This window comes from Megalops cyprinoides, chromosome 15, assembly GCF_013368585.1.
Source record: "Megalops cyprinoides isolate fMegCyp1 chromosome 15, fMegCyp1.pri, whole genome shotgun sequence".
Lineage (NCBI taxonomy): Eukaryota > Metazoa > Chordata > Actinopteri > Elopiformes > Megalopidae > Megalops > Megalops cyprinoides.
The window spans coordinates 13,306,408-13,326,496 of NC_050597.1; the positions used below are offsets into that span (position 1 = coordinate 13,306,408).

At 44.6% G+C, this 20,089-nt stretch overlaps 1 protein-coding gene across 1 annotated transcript in view; it reads left to right on the forward strand.

The window, feature by feature from the left end:
• Positions 1-4,715: 4,715 nt before the first annotated feature.
• Positions 4,716-20,089, forward strand: part of ptk7b (protein tyrosine kinase 7b) — a 90,188-nt gene continuing 74,814 nt past the window's right edge. The window contains exon 1 of the mRNA XM_036547411.1: positions 4,716-5,257. Within this exon, the coding sequence (XP_036403304.1) occupies positions 5,125-5,257 (133 nt within the window). The 5' untranslated portion in view covers positions 4,716-5,124. The remainder of the gene's footprint in view (positions 5,258-20,089) is intronic.

Here is a 20,089-nt window from a genome sequence, read left to right on the forward strand (position 1 = left end):
CAAGCTTATTGGCTGATGCAAATTCAGTAAGATAAAAGCCCTACCACTCACATGACATGGACTACTATTTGACCTAGTTGTTGAATTTTATTCCGTTGCCATACATTTATAAAATAGGCCCTCTATAAAAACATGAGCTTTGAAGTATGCTATTGGTATAGATATTGGGCCACTTCCTTTATGGTGCTTAATTTACATTTTGATTATGTTTCCATTTTGGATGACCATCGACAGTTTCATCATTGTAATTGCAGATGTCTTTGATGCACTCCAGTGTAGGTGACCACTTTGCATGCATCATGTTTTGTTTGTGCAGATTCCAGGTCTGAGGGTTTTTTGTAACCTTGGTTTGGCTGTGTATTGCGTTTTTCTCAGGTCATGCTGTGAATGTTCCCTATAATTTCTCTAATGAAAGGATTCAGTGGGCTCTGCTTGTGGATGACCCAAATGCATATTGATAAAATGTAATGATTTACTTTTCACAGTACACTGGAAAATTAGGCCTATTTTATAATCAGAATATGATTATATGATTATAATAAATTGAATTAGCATATTTGCAGCATAATTTACTTTATAGGTAGTATTACTTGGTAGGTCAACACCATTAATGTTAGAAGATAAAGACTGTCCAAAAAGTAGGTACTTGGGGAAAAAAATAATTTGATGTCATACCATATTGTGTATGAATTTTCGTAAGTGATTTAAATGCATCCCTGTTAAATAAATCAGTTGTCTGGGAAAAGGGCAAGCATTGAACAATTATAAAACCCCTTCAGGCCAGGTTGGATGTCAGGGTTACAAGCTACTGTGAGTAACTCAGACCATGAATGAGAGCATTTCTGAAACTTTGTCAGTTTAGCTCACACTTCAATTCCGTTCAAAATCAGTCAGCTCCCCCTTGTCACGGGAGAACCTGTCAAACAGAATCCCAGGGGATTAACTGAAGCTTTTGGCTTCCAGAGTACAGATTTTGCCATGGTAACATGTCTCCCTGGGCTCTCACTTTGTGAACGGTTACACCTGCGTGTGTGTGTGTGTGTGTGTGTGTGTTTTTGGGTTTGCTCTCAGGTACATTTTGGTTCACTGTGGCTCATTGATATAATTATGCATGATTGAGCCCACATGTGCAGGGTGAACAGCTGTCCTCCTTACCTGGTCAGGGCTAATTCTCAGGCTTTTGCACTGACAGGTCCCACATGGTCTCTTCCTTTGTAATGGGAGGCCCGGTGGGATTCTCAGCCTGTGATCCTCAGTCCCTCCCGGAGCCATTAGCCAACAAGGCAGCCCTCGCTTCACAGGGCCCTCGCAAAAGCGCATCCTCTGATATTCCCCCCACAGGGGGGGGAGGGTTCACGCAGAGCTGTGTCACACTCGATTGCAGATCCGGCATCAGAAACACTCATCTTCATCCTGCCCCCGACAGCTACGAGAGGGGAAGCGAGCGGCATTCGTCAGCGGACGAGTTCATTAGCGAAGGCGTTTTGACAGAATGTGTGAGTTGCTGGAAGTCTGAAAGCGAGATTTTTTCTCTGTGCTCTCCCCCTTTTAACTGTTCAGTATTTCACTTTGATTTCCAGAACTGAGATCCCCAGTGCTTGCGTGATGCGATTCCTTTTTTCTATGTATTTAAAGGGGTATCCCACAAGGCTGGCTTTTTAAATGTGATAACTTAATTTGCTGTGCTTTTGCATTTGTTACAATGACCTTATGCCAGATATGAGATTGACTGGCAAGAGCTATGATGCCTGTTAACGTCCTTTACAAACACCAGAGTTTTTGTTTACCATGACAAAATGCTCTAATTAATGCAACACTTGCTGCAGCCTGTTTCCTGACCTTCAGTTCCACACAATGGTTCTCATCTGTTCCGAGGACCTCTGCGGATTGGGCAATGAACAGCAGGATAATGACATCTCGGAGTGCTGAACTGGTGGATGAATCGTGAAAGACGGCATTCATCAGTGGGCAGTACACAGAGCACAGCGCAACTCTGCATGGTACGAGATCTGCTTTGGAGAGACATTTTAAGGAAAAGGAAATAAAACCATCAAAGACACTAGTGGCTGGTGAATGAGCATAACTAGAAGCAGTCCCACTGTGCCCAATCCTTTATGACCAGCTCTCTCCCCAAAGAATGCCTGTGTGCACCCTCGTCCTGCCTGATATTATGTCTACAAGATGTTGGGCGAAGGTAGATCTTGACTATTTTAATTATGTGCGAATTCTGCCATGGAACGTGGATTAATGGAGGTCAGTAATAACAGCAGAGCTGGCAACATCTTCAAATAACTATTCAACAGCATATCTATCATCTAGCTGAGCCCGCGCCGTTCTTCAAGAGAGACAGCACCCCCATGTGGCCACCACACCCTACAGTGCCGCTCCAAAAAAAAGCATTGCCTGCCTGTCCTTTCCCCAGGGGCGCTGTCCTTCCGAGCGGGCTTCTTCACGCCATCAGACTGTTTTAAATCAAACCAAGCTCAGCGTCCGTCTTGGGAAAACTGGCTCAGTGACTGAGCTTAATCGACTTGAAGATGCCAGCTGGTCCAGACCAAACGGATTCCCTGTGCGTGGTTTTCACGCGGCGAGCCAAGCTGCAAGAGACAGCGTTATATCCGCAAATTGATCAAGTCAAAGAGCTGCAGATAATTGGGCATGAGGGGAACGTGTGAGACCTTGATTTTTAGTAAAACAAGATTAAATATAAGTGCGGTCATTCTCTTCTCTTGTGTTTTTGTGTTTTATCTTGCATACCCCTTTGTCCGAGGAAGGCCACCAGGATGCAAAGAAAATTGAACTTATTTGTTTTTGATGACATCAACCCGATTACTTAAATTAGATTTCAAAAAACGTACCCTGTTGGGGTAAATTATTACGATATTTGAAAAGTAATCTTTATGGCTACTGTTCGTTGTGCACGCTTGATATCACTCTTCCATTTCCCCAAAATTCGTCCATTCTTAGGTTGTCTGCGCTGTGTGAGGAAGCAAGGGTCTACTCTAAACAGATCAAAGCTGGTCTTCTGTTTATAGGTAGCGTGTTCACCCACTTTAAGTACACTGACACCTGCTGAACTGGAGTGTGGATCAGAGCTGTTGAGAAGCCTATGCCTTAGCCATTGACCCAGTGAAACCTAGAAAAGGAAAAAAATACATTTAAATACTAATTAGGAGTCATTTCCCGAGTTCTGTCACCATTCGAAATAAAACCATACACCCAGGAATATGAATACTAGCCTTCTCTTTAATTGCTCTCACTCTATAGACAGAAAGTTGTCTTGCATTCACCATTGTGTAATAAGGTTATTATTATTAAGCCTTTGGCACAGAAAACACAGAATCTTGGCGATAACATAATTCAATTCGTGTAATTCGTCCAGACTGCACCCTAAACTGCATAAAGTGATAAAATCGTATCTGGACCACTATTAAGAAATCCGTCATAAAAAAGAATAGAGTATGCTGTGAAGATGTCGCTGCACCCGCTTAAATTGAATGGAATGGTTCTGTTAGACAAAAAAGACCAATTACACATGTATTCTCTCCAATCGATTCCATTTAATAAGAGGACCCTCTCTCCGCTCCGCTGTGTCTGTCACAGGCTTTTTTCTTCATGAAAGAACACAGCTGTGGAGTACATCAAATCATTAGTCTCGTTATTAAACCACTAATTATTCACATGGTGGAATTGCTTAATTAGTACTTAGCTAATTCATCTACGATGAGTACAGAGGTGGCTGGTGGACAATCATCAAAGAACATGGTGAAAATCAAGGTTACAGAAAGGTCATAGCCCTCATTATCACATAGTACTTAAGACTGGGCAGAGGACAGACACAGTCTATCACCACCTTTATATCGCACCTCGTAGTCCGATCCTTCTTACGTCCCCAGTCTGTATGTGGAATTGCGCTGTCAGCTGACGCTGACCGCAACTCTTCTGTCCCCGATTCACTGCGAGCCTGTGGCGATGCGTTACTATCCGATAGACTGCTCGGACCTGACGCAATGTCTTCAAGAAAAAAGAAACGAACATAACAGAACAAAAATTTCACAGCGCTGTATCAAAAGTAGCATACTTATTAGCAGCACCAAATCACTACGATGTTAAAATGAGGTTTGTTTGTTTGTTTAAAAAAAACTGCTACGCACAGTATCTTTCTTTGTGTTAACAATTGTGTTAAATCAAGAGTTTTCGGTTTGGGCCAAAACAGAGGACAGCTTGCTCCCAATATCAACGGCTGTGAAAATATTTGGAAAAACAACAGACCCCAATCAAAAAAGTGTAAATACACCGCGAACTGTTAGCATTTGAAAATGTTTATTTGTGGGTATTTAAGATCACATAGCCTATTCTTCTCACAGAAGAGGACATCCTCAAATTAGTATTTTAATATAATTTGTTACATTTTGTTTGCAAATTGGGTAACATTATTCGGCAAAACGATGGATGTCGAGTTAAAAAAAATCCTTTAAAATCCTAATTTAATCCAGAAAACGAATACTGTAAAATGCATACAGTATTTCGTTCAATTTTGCTCCTTTAATTGCCGGAGTGTGGCAGCATCGACCCTTCTTTTTTTCCCCACAGGTTGTCCTGAAAACCGGAAGCGGCTCCGCTCAGGAGTGCGTGAGTGAGCAACGCGGGGAGGAGGGAGGGAGGAAAAAAGGCAGGGAGCGAGGGATCGGTGTGTGAAACTCGTGCGGTGGTTTGTGGGACTGAGCTGGTCGGCAGGGTCTGTTTGGGGAAGGGGGTTTCAAAGTGGAAGGAGGAGGAATTCGCACAACACTGGAACTATTATTGTCACCATTTCACATCACGGTATATGTTTCTTGGCAAACTGGGGATGGAAAAGAACTTATTTCCCATTTATTTTTATTAACTTTGAGTCGCAAGATTCCTACGCAAACCGGCATTTTTTTTCTATCAAAGGACGAAGGTGCATAATTTGTTGGTCTTTAAAACCCAACACAGAAGAACATTTCAGTTTTTCTTGAGTGCGCTACTTCGAGGTTGACGCGCATAGTTCTTTTCCTTCTTTCATTCGCTCCCTGTTTTACCAGGTCCCTGTGCCCGGTCTCGCCCTTTTAATAGTTGATACGACTTGGTTAAAATACCACCATGGAGCTATCACCACGGGCGAAACTACAGCGGCGGGAGAGCAACAGAAACTTGATGGCCCGAAACAACAGCAAAAGGCTTGCGCTTCTGTCGGCGGCTGCCGTGCAAACTATCGGCATACTCTGCGCGCAAGGTAAGAAGCGAGCGAGCTAGCTAACTGCATAGCTAGCTAGCGTTGCCTAGCTGACATGTTTACGAGGAAGTCTGTAGTGGTGGACACCGTTTACGGTTTCAGATTCGACCGGTGCGGGACCAAATGCTCTAGTAAACCAGATTGGAAATCGCATCTATCTGCTCGCCAGCGCTGTGAACACCCAGTGGACGAGTTATCTGGCTGTGTGTTGGAGAGGTCCTTTGCAGAGTTTCAGAAACTGCAATTTCAGAGTTACGTCTTGTGGGGAATTACAGTGTGACACGAACGCAATGCCAGGTTAAGTAGGTAATACTGTGGTTTTCAAAAGTGTGATACGGAAGAGCTAGTCCTAATTAGCTAATCCGGCCATAATTTCACTTTTGGAAACTTTGATGCCCAGATAGCTCACCAATCCAAAGATACTTTACCTGACGGTAGCTTTTAAGCCATCAAAACTATTTGGCAAGGCAGCCATTGCATGGATTTTCTATGCGTCTCTTTTTAAGGAAGATAAGCGTGACCGTAATAAATGAATGTCCGAAACTAGCATAAAGTCAGTCTACGGTGCTGTACTAGCTGTTTCATATTATTATTGATCTGTGTAGGTTATTACGTTTATTTCATTCATTTCCAGACAGCGACTTGGTTTCAAGCTGACATAGATAGTTTGCTTGCAAAGTGTGTGATGCGCACTGTGCTAGCAATGTTTAAAACAACCAGGTAGCTGTTTGTCAAGATACATAGGGAAAAAAATGCAGAATCGACTGACCCGGTTTACACTTGCACTGTGTATCTACACCTATGTATCAAAGATTTGCAACGCTAGCCAATGTTTTATGACTCTGAGCTAAGATATCAAATTTTCTGGATAAAGTGCACACAGGTCAATGGGCCTCGCACAGAAAAGGGGTTTTAATGACGAGAACTGGAAGATTTAAACGTTTTAAATTCCACCACAGTCTCTGATCATTGTTATATGTACACTGTATACAGCAAACATTACCCTTCTTTCAAAGAAGGTTGTAATCCTTTTCCAGTTGAGGTTCATACTCTTTTTCAGGAATTACCTGCAGACTTTGTTTTAGGGAGGCCCGGGGATCCCATGGGCATGGAATATGTCCCAAAGGGTGCTGACACTCAAAACCTTCCATCTCATATCTGTGGTCTCTCTTATGGTTTCCTCCCTCCACCACCATTTTATCAACACATATGTGACCTCATCTCTTAGGTTTTAGTTTAGGTCCAATGTATGCTAAGACAGCTCATATCAAGACAAATATTACCACTGGGGGTTAAATGCTGTCTCTCTGCTGCCAAATCCCAAAAGTAGAAGTATTTGCAGTGAGGTCATGCTTTCTGCTCGCTCTTGGTGGGAGGGCCTGTCTGGAGAGTTTGGTTAATATGTACATCCCCACTGAACCCGAAATGCTGATTTGTCCTAATGTTTTGGCTATCTGTCCGGTTTCCACAAATTAGCTTGGTGCTCTACCGGTCAAACTTCATCGGCATGATGGATGCACACATGGCACACTGTACGGAGGACTGAGTCAGACTTGACCAACATAACGGGCAGAGGCAGGGGACATTGGAGTGTATAACATTCTGCAGATCTTTGTGGCAGCGCCTCTCATTAATGCTGTAACAACCGAAAAGAAGGCCTTGAAGTGCTGAGATATGGCTAGAGAGGGACATCTCTCGTTTGTGTGCTGTTTAATGTGTTTTTCATAATATTTAGCTGTAAGCTGCATTTAGGTTTCAGATCAGCATAAACATAAACAGGCTTGATGTGTCTTGAAACCTGAGATGTGATTGAATCTATCCATTACGTTGCATTACCGGCATTTAGCTGATGCTCTTATCCAGAGTGACTTACATAGGTTACAGTTTTTAGATGTTATCCATTTATACCGCTGGATATTTACTGAGGCAATTCTGGGTTAAGTACTTTGCCTAAGGGTACAGCGGCAGTGCCCCAGCGGGGAATCGAACCGGCAACCTTTTAGTTACGAGTCTTGCTCCTTACCACTATGTTACACTGCTGCTCCATCCATTTGTTTGAATCAGAATATGTTTAAACCCCCCTGTAAAAAGAAAGAGGTCACAGTGTCACACGTACTTCAGAGGCTTCATCCTCAGATGAATATGGATTATAAACTGCCATCAGATCCAAAACAATCCCTCACTTTAATTTCTGTGAGAAGTGCCACGTGGGCCCAGGTATTAAATATTTACTCAGTGTTCTGATGGTGGGTGATTAATAAGGCAGCCTGGGTTTGTGCATGTCGGTAAGGCCTGGTCCTGCTTTCTTTTTGTTACATTCATTCCATTGGGAAGGGCGGTTTATGTCACACACTGGAGTGTGGATGGGAGTAAGAAGTTAATACAAGCAGTTTAAGAGCACACATAATCCAGAATAAACACTCAGTGCGCAAACAGCAATGGCGTTAGTTTGTTTTTTAGTCGTGTGACTGTAGAAGCGATTTTGCTTTGTTGTCTGTCCGTTAAACAGTGTTTATTTTCACAGCTGTGTTATCCTTGTTCCTGATTGGGATCTGAGAAAAACTTTGAGATCAGCCTGGTTTTCATCCTCTCAGATATTATCCCTACTGACATCTGATAACTCCCTGGCTCCCTTTTGATCTTTAAAGGAGTCGCGTTTGTTAGGATCTGGTATTTATAAAATGTTAATTTCAGATTAAATGGAAGAGCATGCCAGTAATCAGCAGCAGAAGATTCTTTAGGTTTCCTTTAAAGGGGTTGTTTAGATTGTTTAGTTTATCCATGCTGTCAACAATGCAAGCTATTTACTTGCCCTTGGGGCATAAAGGAAGCAGGCATAATGACGGCAGTTGAATTTCATGAGAAACATATTTTGAATGCAGAATTTGCAATGAAGCTGTCTATGGTTGTGATTAGACCCTCTACTGACTAATCCAGAACATCCTCTTCAGATTCTGGGGACTGTTACCAATTTGGTTCTACCCTGTTCTTTCTAGACGGACCTCAGTTCATTGCAAAAATTCTTGAGACATACTCAAGTTACTCATACATTATTACTGTATTGCTGTGACCCTTCATCACTCGTGTCCTGACAGACAGCATCATGTGAACTTCTGCAAAGCTTATAAAGAGTGTACAGTTTTGCCCACCACAGACGCAGTCTTGTGAACAGACAGTTTGGGTATATTGTGGTTTTTTTTTTAGTTGATTCCCTGCACCTGGTATTTCCATTAATTCAGTCTTCAGGAATAATTTCAGATCATTTTCTTGGCCTTCTCCCCCCTCTGTCACCGCGTAATCCTAGAGACTCCATTAATCACAACTCGGTGATGGCTGGGGCTGGTCTGTGTTACAGCATGGGTGCCTTTCCGCTGCATTACTGACAAGCAGAACTGTAACGCACGGGATCAGAACTAAGCAAGGCAATGCGGTCCCAGCTCTGTAGTGAAAAGGGGTTAAAATGCCATGGAATTCAGAGAAAGTCTTGGTTCACATGTGGTTTCACGTTTGTGTTCTCAGAAGGAATGTGCCATGGTCCTTTACCTTTTCTGGTACTGTTTCACTGGCACAGAGATGGTGGACAGAGATAGTGAAGTGCGTACTCCACAGTAACTATGATGCAGTCGTCTGATGCACTTCACTTCACAAATGAAACCAAGCTTGCATTCACACTTTTGTGATACTTAGCTTGTCTGAAATGGGGGGGGGGTTCATGTCCCCTTCTCCACAATCAATTTTCTGCATTTTCCTGTCCGGAACAGTTGACATGTATCTACGGTGTACTAGTCACCAGACAAAAATGGCCTTACTGCAGAAATCATCTCCAGTTTCCAGTGCAGTGCTGTGGCAGTCCCTGCATTTATCTGCAGAAGCAGCAGTGTCTTCTCAAGCCTTGTAAGTCTCCTGTTTGGTGATGCACATTAGACAGACGTTCTGCTAGCTAAGCAGGAACCACTCCTTGACCCCCAGTCCAAGGTTCCGTGGTGGAGGTGTATGTCATACTGAACAGAGATTCCTCTTTAAATAGGTTGAGTGTGCCACGGCATGATGATGGAGACAGGGTATTAGTGCAGCTGAATCACCCTTTAAAGCGGGGTAAAGGCATCAATGGCCCCCTGATGAAGAAGCACTCTCCCAGTAATGAGCTGCTGCCCTGTCGTTAGTGCTCCCTTGGCTTCCTGTTGGCTGAAGCACTGCACAAAATCTTTTCATTGCTCTTGGTAAGATTTCCTTTTCTGGGAACTTGACCGTCAGTTCTACCTCCGGCAAGCCTTTCAGCATATTTCCTGAACATTATGTCTTCATTTTGTCTGGTTGCGTTTCGCACGGAAGGGTGCTCTTTGTAAAATTTGAGAAGAACACCGTCTGAAGTCCTTAACTGAAAGGGCTTTTTGGTATAGAAATCTGATTTAGCACATAATGAGGAAGAAGCCTTAATAAATGGGAAAAGAATGTCTCCTCTGTTTGAATTTGATCAGTGGTTTCCTGTTGGATGTCGTTTCATTCCAAAAGATGTCATGGGTTGCTGTGGAACAACTCTGTCTGACTGAAGTCAGAGTCTACTAAACACCCAGCCCATATTATATAGGTAAGAGTACCCTCACATTGAAGTTTGAAATTTAAACCCAACCCCAGCCCGATGACTGCAGTCCAGACCCTACTAGAGCCAAACATGCACATGGATTCATATGCCTGAGTCTGATTCTGCCCAGACAGTTATTGTTGATAATCATAATCATGCATATTTTTACCTACAAACAAACAAATTAGAGCAATGCTGTGCAGAAGTATTGCACTTCTCAGAGCAAATGGGACAGCCCAGATGACTGTGAACTTAAAATATGCAATTCAGTATGCTGAGTATAAAACCACACTTTACTGTGGAATACATCTGCACAGAATGTTGTTGTAGAGAATAATTCCCTGGAATGTTATACTCTTGTGTACTCCATGAATATTTTACACAGTGTTCTGTACAAATCCACAGGGACATTTGTCATTATTTATAACCACCAAATCAGTTTTTTTTGTCCAGACTACAGGTTTTCCCTTTGAGGCATTTGCTATCACAACACATTCTCTTCATAAGTTTTTGTTTGGTCCTATTTAGCAGCCAGTAACCATCACATTTCACTGTGCTCATTTAACCTGACAACCTCCAGGAGTGAGTTTATGTATGCACTTTTGCCTCAAAACAAATTTCACTTCGTCTCTTTCCTCAAACTGTATGGCATATGTGAACAACAACCATTGTTTGCTTGGGAAAGGTAGTGGTTGGACTCCAAAATGACTTAGTACTACTACTAGCTAACTTCTAATTGTAGTGTGTCCTTCATTGAACATACTGATGGGGCTCCCAAGTGGCTCAGTTAGAAATGCGCTTGTCACAAGTGCAGGCTGAGCTCTATGGCCCGGGGTTGATGCCAGCCTTTATCATTGTGTCATCAGCCTTCAATGACTAGGTGTTCACAGCAGTAGAACAGACTGGCTTCATTTGGGTAGGTGTGGGTATGTCAGCCTGGGCTTGCTTATCTCACGGCTCCCAGGAACCCTGCAGTTCATCAGGCAAGTTACTCCAATACTGTCAGTCGAATAGGGCATATCCTCCAGTTTGCCTGCCTGCTTCACTATGGCACAGTGTGGGTCTTGTAGTTCAATAGAATAGCTGTTGGCGGTGTGTGAGCATTATCGGAGGATTGCATTAGCCTCACTTCAGCGCTCCTGCAGGACTCCAAAGATTGCCCTGGTGAGAGGGGCGAGATGTGCAATCAGCATTTCCAAAAATAGGGTCACATAACGGAAAAACAGCATAAAAAAGTACAGGCAGTGCGGCAATATGATTCCATGTGACAGATGGTTTACAAATTAGTCCTTTCATTCAAGCTTCTTTTATTGTCAGAATTGTTACAATTGACTTTTCCCTCTAGGTCTTCCCAAATTGCTTCAGTTCTGTATGTGAACATATGCCAGTGTAAGTGCACTTGGGGGCTTCTATCAATAAAGTCATTTTCCTACTAGCCTGAAGTACACACATGCATTCGAAAAAATGAGGCTGAGAGCTTAATAATAACTTCAGCCTGTTTCTAAAAATCATTTTCCCTTGTGCTGTACCTCCTGGATTTCTTAAGCTTCTTACTCTTACGGATGTGATACCATATGAGTGATTTGCCCTTTGTGTCATCCCTCATGGTTTTACTCCTGAAAAATGTACATCTGCCTGCAATTTAGCTGTCAGTTTGAGGTTTCTGTTCCAGCCAAGGTAAGTCCAGGGTGGTCACACGAATTTTACGATAGTGTGCTCAGTAGTGAACTTGCACTTGATTACACCTTCAGAGAGGACATACTGTTTCCACTCAGGGTGAAAATCATTGTTGCAAAGAGTGCTGCGATATCTCACTGTCCTCCTTTTTGTAAAGGCGTTGTCTGCCCCTGTCCTCCCCAGCGTGCTGTTCGCCTCATACATACTTGCTTGATGAGAGGACTCAGGATCAAAAGAGAGAGGGGGTATTGTTCTACTGTAGTTTAGCTTGTCTGCGGTGTCCTGGATGAGCTCATGTGCTTCCTGGGAAAGGCAGGTCTATGGTGTCGCTCGTTCTGAGGAGGTCAGGAGCACAGACGCTTTTGAGATCTCACAAAACTCCGGCTCCGCACTCTATCTCCACTTCGGTTTCCTGGCTGCCAGCATTACGGGGAAACTTAAGTGCACAAGACTGAACTTCGACATTCCGCTTAAGCCTCCTGCTTAATTGCTTTAGGAAGGGGGGGGGAGAATCCTCTCTTAAACGGATAGCTCTCAGGTCTTTATTTTTCCACGCTGTACATTGGTGTTTGTGCAGATTTCCTTGCCCCTAAGTGGCAAAAGAGGCCCTAATGTTTTCACTTAGCAGCATTAGCCTTTGATGGGGGGCATGGAGCTGGACTGAGAGCAGCCAAGTTGAAAACCTTGGCCGGTGGCCACCACAGCCACAGAGGAGCAGAGCTACAAACTTTCAGAAGACAAAAAAATAGCAGACTTATTAGGTTACTCATTTATTTTTCTATTTGCGTATTTGTCCTAGATTTGCCGATTGGAGGCGTTTGAAGTCCCGGATAAGTGGCGGTTCAAAAACAGTTCTGTGGCAAAAGGGCAACTTTAGGGAAAGGGGGAGACTATCAGAGGAGGGGGGGGAATCGCATCAAACGGGACAGTGGTGGAGTTCATTCATTAGCTGAAGTTTGCTTTGGAAACATGTGGATTCGAAGGTGGAGCACTGGCGAGCAGTGCATTCTGGGAGCAGGCGGAGAGATGGCTCTTTGCATTCAGTAAATGGGGAATCTTGTGTTTTTAATTGGCACGCTGAGGCATATAATAAAGTCAGTTTCCTTCTTTTCTTTTTTTTTCTCGACGCCCTGCAAGTGGCGTGGGAGATTACGCGCAGAGAAGGCCCCGGAATCTCCGGAGGATTTGGGCGAAGTGGTTTTTCAGCTGCGGTGTTTGTTCGACCGGTTGCGTGATGACAGCGTTGAGCCTGGTTGAGGGTATATGCACTGACAGGTAGTTAAAAGAGCATAACCTTGGGACCGGAGAAGGTCAGCCTCCCAACCCCGCTGCTGTTCGCTCAGGCCTGCGGGACTCCGTGTTGATGGAGATTGCGGTATTTGCTCCCGGCTGTCTGCAGCTATTTCAGGCCCATTACCTGCAATCTGGAGCCCTGTCAGTTTGACTGGCAGCCTTCCCAAGGGCCGGCGTGACTCACTCAACCGTTCCAGCGTGACGTTATGTGTCTCTGGCTCTGTTGACTGATTTACAGGTTCCAACAAACATGCGTGTTGTTTCACCACATTGACGGGAAAAAGCATGTTATTCTGCCGTGTGCATCATTGGCTACAGCAGCTCTTGTTTTAATCTGTGCTGCGATCTTGTTTAGGCTACCTTTTAATCAGAGACTGTGTTTTAAGTTATGTGTACCTGATAGAGTAGTTGGAGTGGGTCGACTTGCAGATGTGTGCAGATACTTGAGCCAAGGTTAAAAATGATCTCTTGAAGAATTTGGGACAAATAGTGGACTATACATAAGGCAACATGGAAGATCACTTCTTTTGAGGTGTTTTTCACCAATGAGGTCTTCAGATGTGGCTGGCAGGTTCCTGTTCCTAAACACTGGGCAAGCTGCCAAGGCATTTCTTCATACTGCCTAGTTGGAAAAATATCAAATGATCCCATAATTCCCTCATTATCTTAAATTGCAAGTGATAAATTATCGTTGTACATGACCTGCATTACTGTTACAAATGTCTCTGACCAGAGGGGAAGTACGTAAAAAAACACTGGACTAGGATTTCTCCGTTTAGAGCTCACCTTACCTTAAACATAAGATACTGTCCAGCAAGTTTGACCTGTCCCTCCACTGTGGGGTGGTACATCCAGGTCCCCTTGCTGGTGTGGTATGAGGTGGAAGCCTGCAACACTGTTGCCCCCCCCGATCATCCAAGGGTTTCTCCATCAGGACCCTGGCCACTGACCAGCACAACAGAAACAATGTTTCTTCTGCACTGTAGATGTAACATGACTGTTCTTTTCTGGAGTTTTGCCCCATGGTGTTCTCCTAAAGGAAGTAAACAACTTATTTAATTAGGAGAGAGGACGTGTGCTGCAGCTGCAGCTGTGATCCAGAGGTCCCGCATGAGCCGGGCGGGTGATTAAGAGACCAGCCGCGTCCTGCTATACTGCACATTCTCACAAGGTACAGTGGTGGCAGCCTCCTGGTTTCCATAATTACCCTAATTAATGAAAGGGGCGTAATGTTGTCCTGTAATGTTCATTATGATGTGGAGCCAGGAGTAGGTCTGATAGCTGTGTCTAGAAATGATGTCTTAGATCTGTGATTGTGGGAGCCAGGGGAGGCTAATGCTGTCAGTGTGGTCTGGAGGCCCGTGACTTTTCTGAACCTTGCTATTATTTATTATTTTAAAAACAAAATGACTGAAATGTATGTGCATCAGATTTTTTAAATCACCTCCAAAGCTGTCGTACAAGACAGTGATGCCACAAGACATTGATGCCATGTAAAAATGAAACAAAATGTTAAAAATAAACCTTCAAATATATACTTCTCAGTAGGCAGCACTGAAATTAAGGACACCAGCTACTGTGGCTGCCTCATCTGGTAATAACCGTGATTAACAATTCGTACACACCAGTGCACATGTAAAAGATTTTATTGCCTTGTTTTGTTCGTGTGTTTAGTGTAGGCGTAGCATAATGTGTGTAACTTGTAAATGGATGGAAACCTTATGTACCCAGTCCTGATGAGAATGCTGATGGCCGTGCTGAATGTGTTACAGGACTGTGATGAATGGCTAGCGTAAAGAGAGCCTTTGAGAGGCAGGTTGTCGGACTGAGGGAGGTGAGGGACTCCCTGCTGACCAGCCTCTGCTCTGGCCAGCTGTATCCACAGGCATCTCAGATCAGCTGCCGCTCAGTCCCCACATGTGGTCTTGCGAAAGTTGCTGCTTGACTTCATGTCATTGCCTCCGCAAAAGGAAAAAAAAATATGTTGAGGTGCACATAGTGAAGGAGTGAGGGGGGTTGGACTGGCATGTGTTCTGGCAGATGTGAAGGACTGTACTTTTCTAATTTGTATTTGCATTTCAATTCAAGGTAATCTACTGTACTTAGAATAAAAAATGTGCTGGCATGTAGTGACTGTGTGGGAGTGTGTGCAATATATCCAGTTCAAGTGTCACTATCGTAATCTCTAATATTTTTGTGGTTTGAGTTTCACTCTTCGTTTTGTTGAAGAAAGGGATTTGAAAATTTTCTGGTGTTCATCCACACACAGCTGTGCTGCTGAACATGTTGGAATAGGCTTCTTAGCCTTAACTGTCTGACATGGTTGAGCTCACCATTCATACAGAATTTAAAACTAACTCTTACGTCTTGGCAGCATGTCAACAGCGCTTCTACTTTTTAGGAAGAATTCTCGAATATAATTTGCTTGTGAAAGGATTAAATGTGAAAATGTTTTCCTCTGCCTTTGTGTCAGACATAGGCCTAGATTAAATTAAAACATTTGTCTGCAGGCGAGTACCAAAGGATACAAACCCAGTGCAAACAGCAGTTTGTTTTGTGTTGGCGTTCTGCCCCAGAAGGTCCTGGACTGTGATGGGTAATTAGTGCTTGGCTTTTTAATTAGCCTTAACTCCCGCCTTAGTGACGGCCAGAGGATATTCAGGAATTCCCCTTCATGAACGCACCAAATCCTACCACAGGCCAGGGCAGTGTCCCTGCGGCCCAGGTGTGAGCGGGGCAGATGCAGCATGCCGTGCCGTGGAAAGCCCTGCTTTGTTCCCGCAGTGGCGGTGAAGCATGCGCCGTGCCCATGCCGCATTCAGACGCTGATGATTAAAGCACACAGAGTGCCTCGGTTGGCACGGCACACCATATGAACAGATTAGAGATCTAGCTGGCACGCTGTTGCGTAACAGTGCACGGCGTTAACTCCCGCTCCCGTAGCAACCACCGGTGGCGTGCTGTACACTGCGTGTTGCTATGTACAGGGTCCATGCTCCGGCTTCCTGTACCTGTGTCCTTGGGGAAATGTGAGGAGGAGGTGTGGAGTATTGCTGCGAACATGCTCGTTTCTCGGGCTCAGTGCTGTACGTAGGTGGGAGGCTTTCAGATAATGGAGGGTTCCTACAGGCAGCCTGTAAGGAAAAAACATAAAGTCAGCCATTTTCTCTTGGTGTTGGGAGATTCTGCAAAACTGAAATGTCAACACCAGTCCAGTCATCTGCTGATGCTGGGTATTTTGGAGGCGTGAAGAAAAATTTCACTCGAAGATGTTCCTACCACAATGTGTCAGATTACCGAACTGAGGGGTGTTCAGCACGGTACCTTGAAATGACTGTGCAGTTGCACAGTACAGTAAAAGTGGGCAGCAGTGGTGTAGCTGTTAATCATTTTGACTTTGTTGCCCAGGTGGAGCACAGCTTTGTGTAAGTTACTTAACCTGAATTGCTTCATGTAAAGCATTTGAAATAAATAAATAAAGGTAAGCTGCCTGGCCCGGTTTTCCCTCCTCTTTGAATGGCGCTGTATCTGGTTCCCTGAATGTTGGAGAAATAAACAGAGCACGCTCAATGCCTCAGTTTTGGGCCTTCTCGCTGGAGCGCTAGCTGTGTCTTTTGGCCGCGGTTTTGACGGCTCTGCTTCAAAATTCGATTTGCTGATTCAGCCACCCCGTAAACCAAGAACACGGACTGCCTGCAGACTGCACACTCTCGGCGTCGGCTGACCCAGGAGGCCAGAGCTGCTGGACTCCGATACTAACGGGCAGACATCTCACCGAGTCAGGCTTGTGGCAGGAAACATGGTAAATGGGCTTAACGGCTCCTTGGCAGAGCCTGATTCTGAGGTGAGCACTGAAAGGAGTGATGTGGAGCTCATTTTGGCAGCCCCACAGATCGCGTGTGAAGCGTCTTCTGGGTCTTCCCCCCCGGTAGTGATTGCTTCTCACACACTCCCGTGCCTCGCTGCTGTCAGGCTGTCTGTACGCTTCACAAAGCCCTGCTTCAACATTTTTTATCTTTTAACAGCTCTGTTCGCTTAAAAGAAGGGTGAGCTGTGAGTCAGAGGCATTGTATGCCTTATCTTTGTTGATCCCCTCCCTGTTTTTCAAAACATCGATTCCCCAGTTTAACATTAGCCGTCCACCATTCAAAACTAAACGACCAACAACCGCAGAGATTGTAATGTAACTGCCCTCTGATAACCAACCTGTGGATTTCTGTATGGAAAGTGAATCCCGGTTTTGATGAACCCTCCGAAGCACCGTTGGAATTTTACGACTGACTGTCTCTGACTGCATAGATCTGAGGTCTATTATCTGATGTCAGTGGCCAGTAATTATACTCACAGCGAGTGACTGCACTTCATAGAGAAGGAGTGAATTGGCTCGCCGGTAGACTATTCCTGCTGCTTTAATTGCTTTAATTAAATGAGCCAGCTTCTTTCACTCTCGCCTGGTCCTTTCCCTTCTGCTAACACCTCCCCATTCCCCACACAGGGCACTACTGGTTTTGTCCCGAAGGCCAGCCGGGGTCATGGAGGTTAACCGTATAAACAGACAGCATGACAGGTTTCTTGTTTCTTTTTTTAAAGAACACCGTCCAAGTCATTATTCAACATTAGGAAATAAAGCTCCCTGCGTGATCTGTGCTGAAATGACCCATTGTCGGTAATTAAAGTCAGCAGAGTCCAGCTACCTTTGCCAGTGTCCGCTGTGCAAAAACAGTCTCATGCTTTCCCTAATTTCAGAGTGGAGCCTCTGACTTTGTTCAGTGTGGGTTTTGGACTGCTCGCCCTGTCTGGTACAGTCTAGGTTCTTGTTCAACAGTAAATAGATCCGACTTCTGGCCTAATAAAAGGCGCATAGGGTGCTTCCTTGAGCAAATAAAACCAAGGGAGAATGTTTGGTTGGTTGTATAATGCATGAACTGCGCATTGTAAGGGCACTTAGTATGTGCTTTTTTTTTTTTTGTTCGAAGATTTGACTTTTTTCCCCTCAGAAGTCTTGTCCGGATGGATGTATGTGTGAAATCATGCCTTTGTTACTGTTCAGTGATGCAGAAAACAGCCTCCAGTTGCTGTTTGGGGATGGACCAAAAGTGCCATAGTGACAGTGAGTGGGCACCCACAGTAAATGAAACACCTGTTTTCTTTGCTCTGATCAGTTTACTCCTCTGGGCTGATAAGTTAGGCATGCAGCATCTGCAGTAGAAGTCCTTACTTTTGTTATTACATGGGGCAGCTGTGCTTTGTCTCCTTGGCCCCTCTGCCTGAAAATCTCATAAACCCTCCGGTCATCAGGAAAAGCTCAGGAAAACCTTTTCCCACCTGGAGTGATTCTTCCTTGCTGCTACAGGTAACCTGAGCTGTGTAGACCCACCCCAGTCGTTGCACTCAGTGCATTGTTTGTGTTGCCTTCAGTAAAGCTCAGAACCCTTCTAGGCTGGATAAGGGCTTTTTTCAGCTCTCTTTGGTGTGGTCTCAGACGGAAAGCAGTTTAGCAGCTCACTCTTGATTGTCGACGCCATTCCCTACCGGAACAGAAGCAAAGCCCAGTCACCTTGACAGGGTCCCGGGGTCAAACCCCAATTTCCTGCCGAGTCGGATAAACAGATGTTCTCCCCTGCTGCACATCGGAAGGAGGCGGCAACCGGTAGGAAGCTGTCGGCTGCTTTGCTGTTCGTTTTAGAAAACGGGTGGTCCTGGAGCCCCATCCCCGATCACCTCCTGGGGGTTGTTCCGTGTGCGCAACAGGAGGTGGAAGCAGCGACCTCAGGGCGGGCTGCCTTCTGTCCGTGATGCCCCGGCTGCCGTAACGGCGGAAGTGTTGTGAAAAAGAGAAACAAAACAAGGATGAGATGTCAAGGTAATGGCACCGTAGTCTGCTGGTGCTGTTCTTTTTCAGGGTCCAACCTTACGGTGTTGATTTCAGTACCATTTCCCAAGCGTGCCTTTCCGTGATTTCCGAAAGAGACCATCTAAACAGTTCTCATGTTTGTGGACTTTGGCCCTGTATCTCTTCTGGCTGTCCATGTGATTCTCAGATGTGTGTGCTGGTCTTTCTATTGCTTTCGCCTTTAGTCCTTTGAGAACTCTTCGATTTAATTACGGGGGTACTGAAAGGATGTACATTACATTACCTAGAGTTCCCCTGGGGGCGTGAAGCTAACTGATCAGTTTGGTGAGGTCACAGAAAACATTGCTCCGCATGGAGTTGCTGACCATTTCGATCGTCTTCCTCTGCCAGTGCTGAAGGAGTGTGGCGTTCTGGGATGGAGGGAATCAACGTCGATACAGATATGCTTGCTGTGATGCTGAAACCATGATCTCAGCATAGCGTTTAATGTTGAGCTTGACTTCTCGTCTCTTGGACAACCTTGAGAAGAATCTCAGTCCTGAAATAAGAATAAACAGTGCGTGTGAGAGTGCTGACTTACCTGTTTAAAGGGGCTGGTTTCTAATGGCTTTGATTATTGCTCAGTAAAGCGTGGCCTTGTCTTTTCTTTCTGTTATAATGGGACTGATTATTAGTTTTAGATGTAGTATTTAAAAGGTGCGTGACTAGCCATGGTGCTGGTGTGGATTGTTAATTTCAGGAAAGTCACACCTATGCTGATATATCAAGCTAGGAGAGTTTCCATTGCAAGTCTCTACAGACCCTTTTTTCAAATGGGAAGCTGTGAGCAGTCATGATTTGCAAATCATTATTTGCTAAGCAGACACCCTATTTGAGAACAATTATATAGTTTACGTTTATCTGTTTAGAGAGAATATATAGTGTAGAAATCCAAGTTAAGTAACTTCTGAAGGGCACATCCATAAGTGTCCACTTTGGGATTTTGAACCTGCCGTCTTCAGGTTACCCACTGAATAATCTAACCACTGCTCCACACTGCTGCCTTTAATAACACTCTTGTTCATTAATAGTTGCAAAAAAATTAATTGGTTTGACTTTTCTATAAGCGTCAAGTTTAAAACCTGCTCTGAATAGGTCATTTGCAAAGTGTGTAAGCACAGTACATTTTACAGTGAATTATTCAATGCGGCCTCTCACTTTCAGTGCTTTCATAACCATGCAAATGGTTTCCAGGCAGACGTCTCGCTCGCTTTGTTTGGACCTTTTCACCGCTGGAGGAAGGCAAGTGAAGCGTAGCCTGCATCCCTGTCATTTCCGCTGGCACAGCCATGTCAGAAAGCGGTCAGACGGCGTCTGATTCCGACCAGGTTCCTGAAAACCTTTTCGGCGCGAGAGCAGGAAGAGCCTCCACCCTTTCAGGCACAGG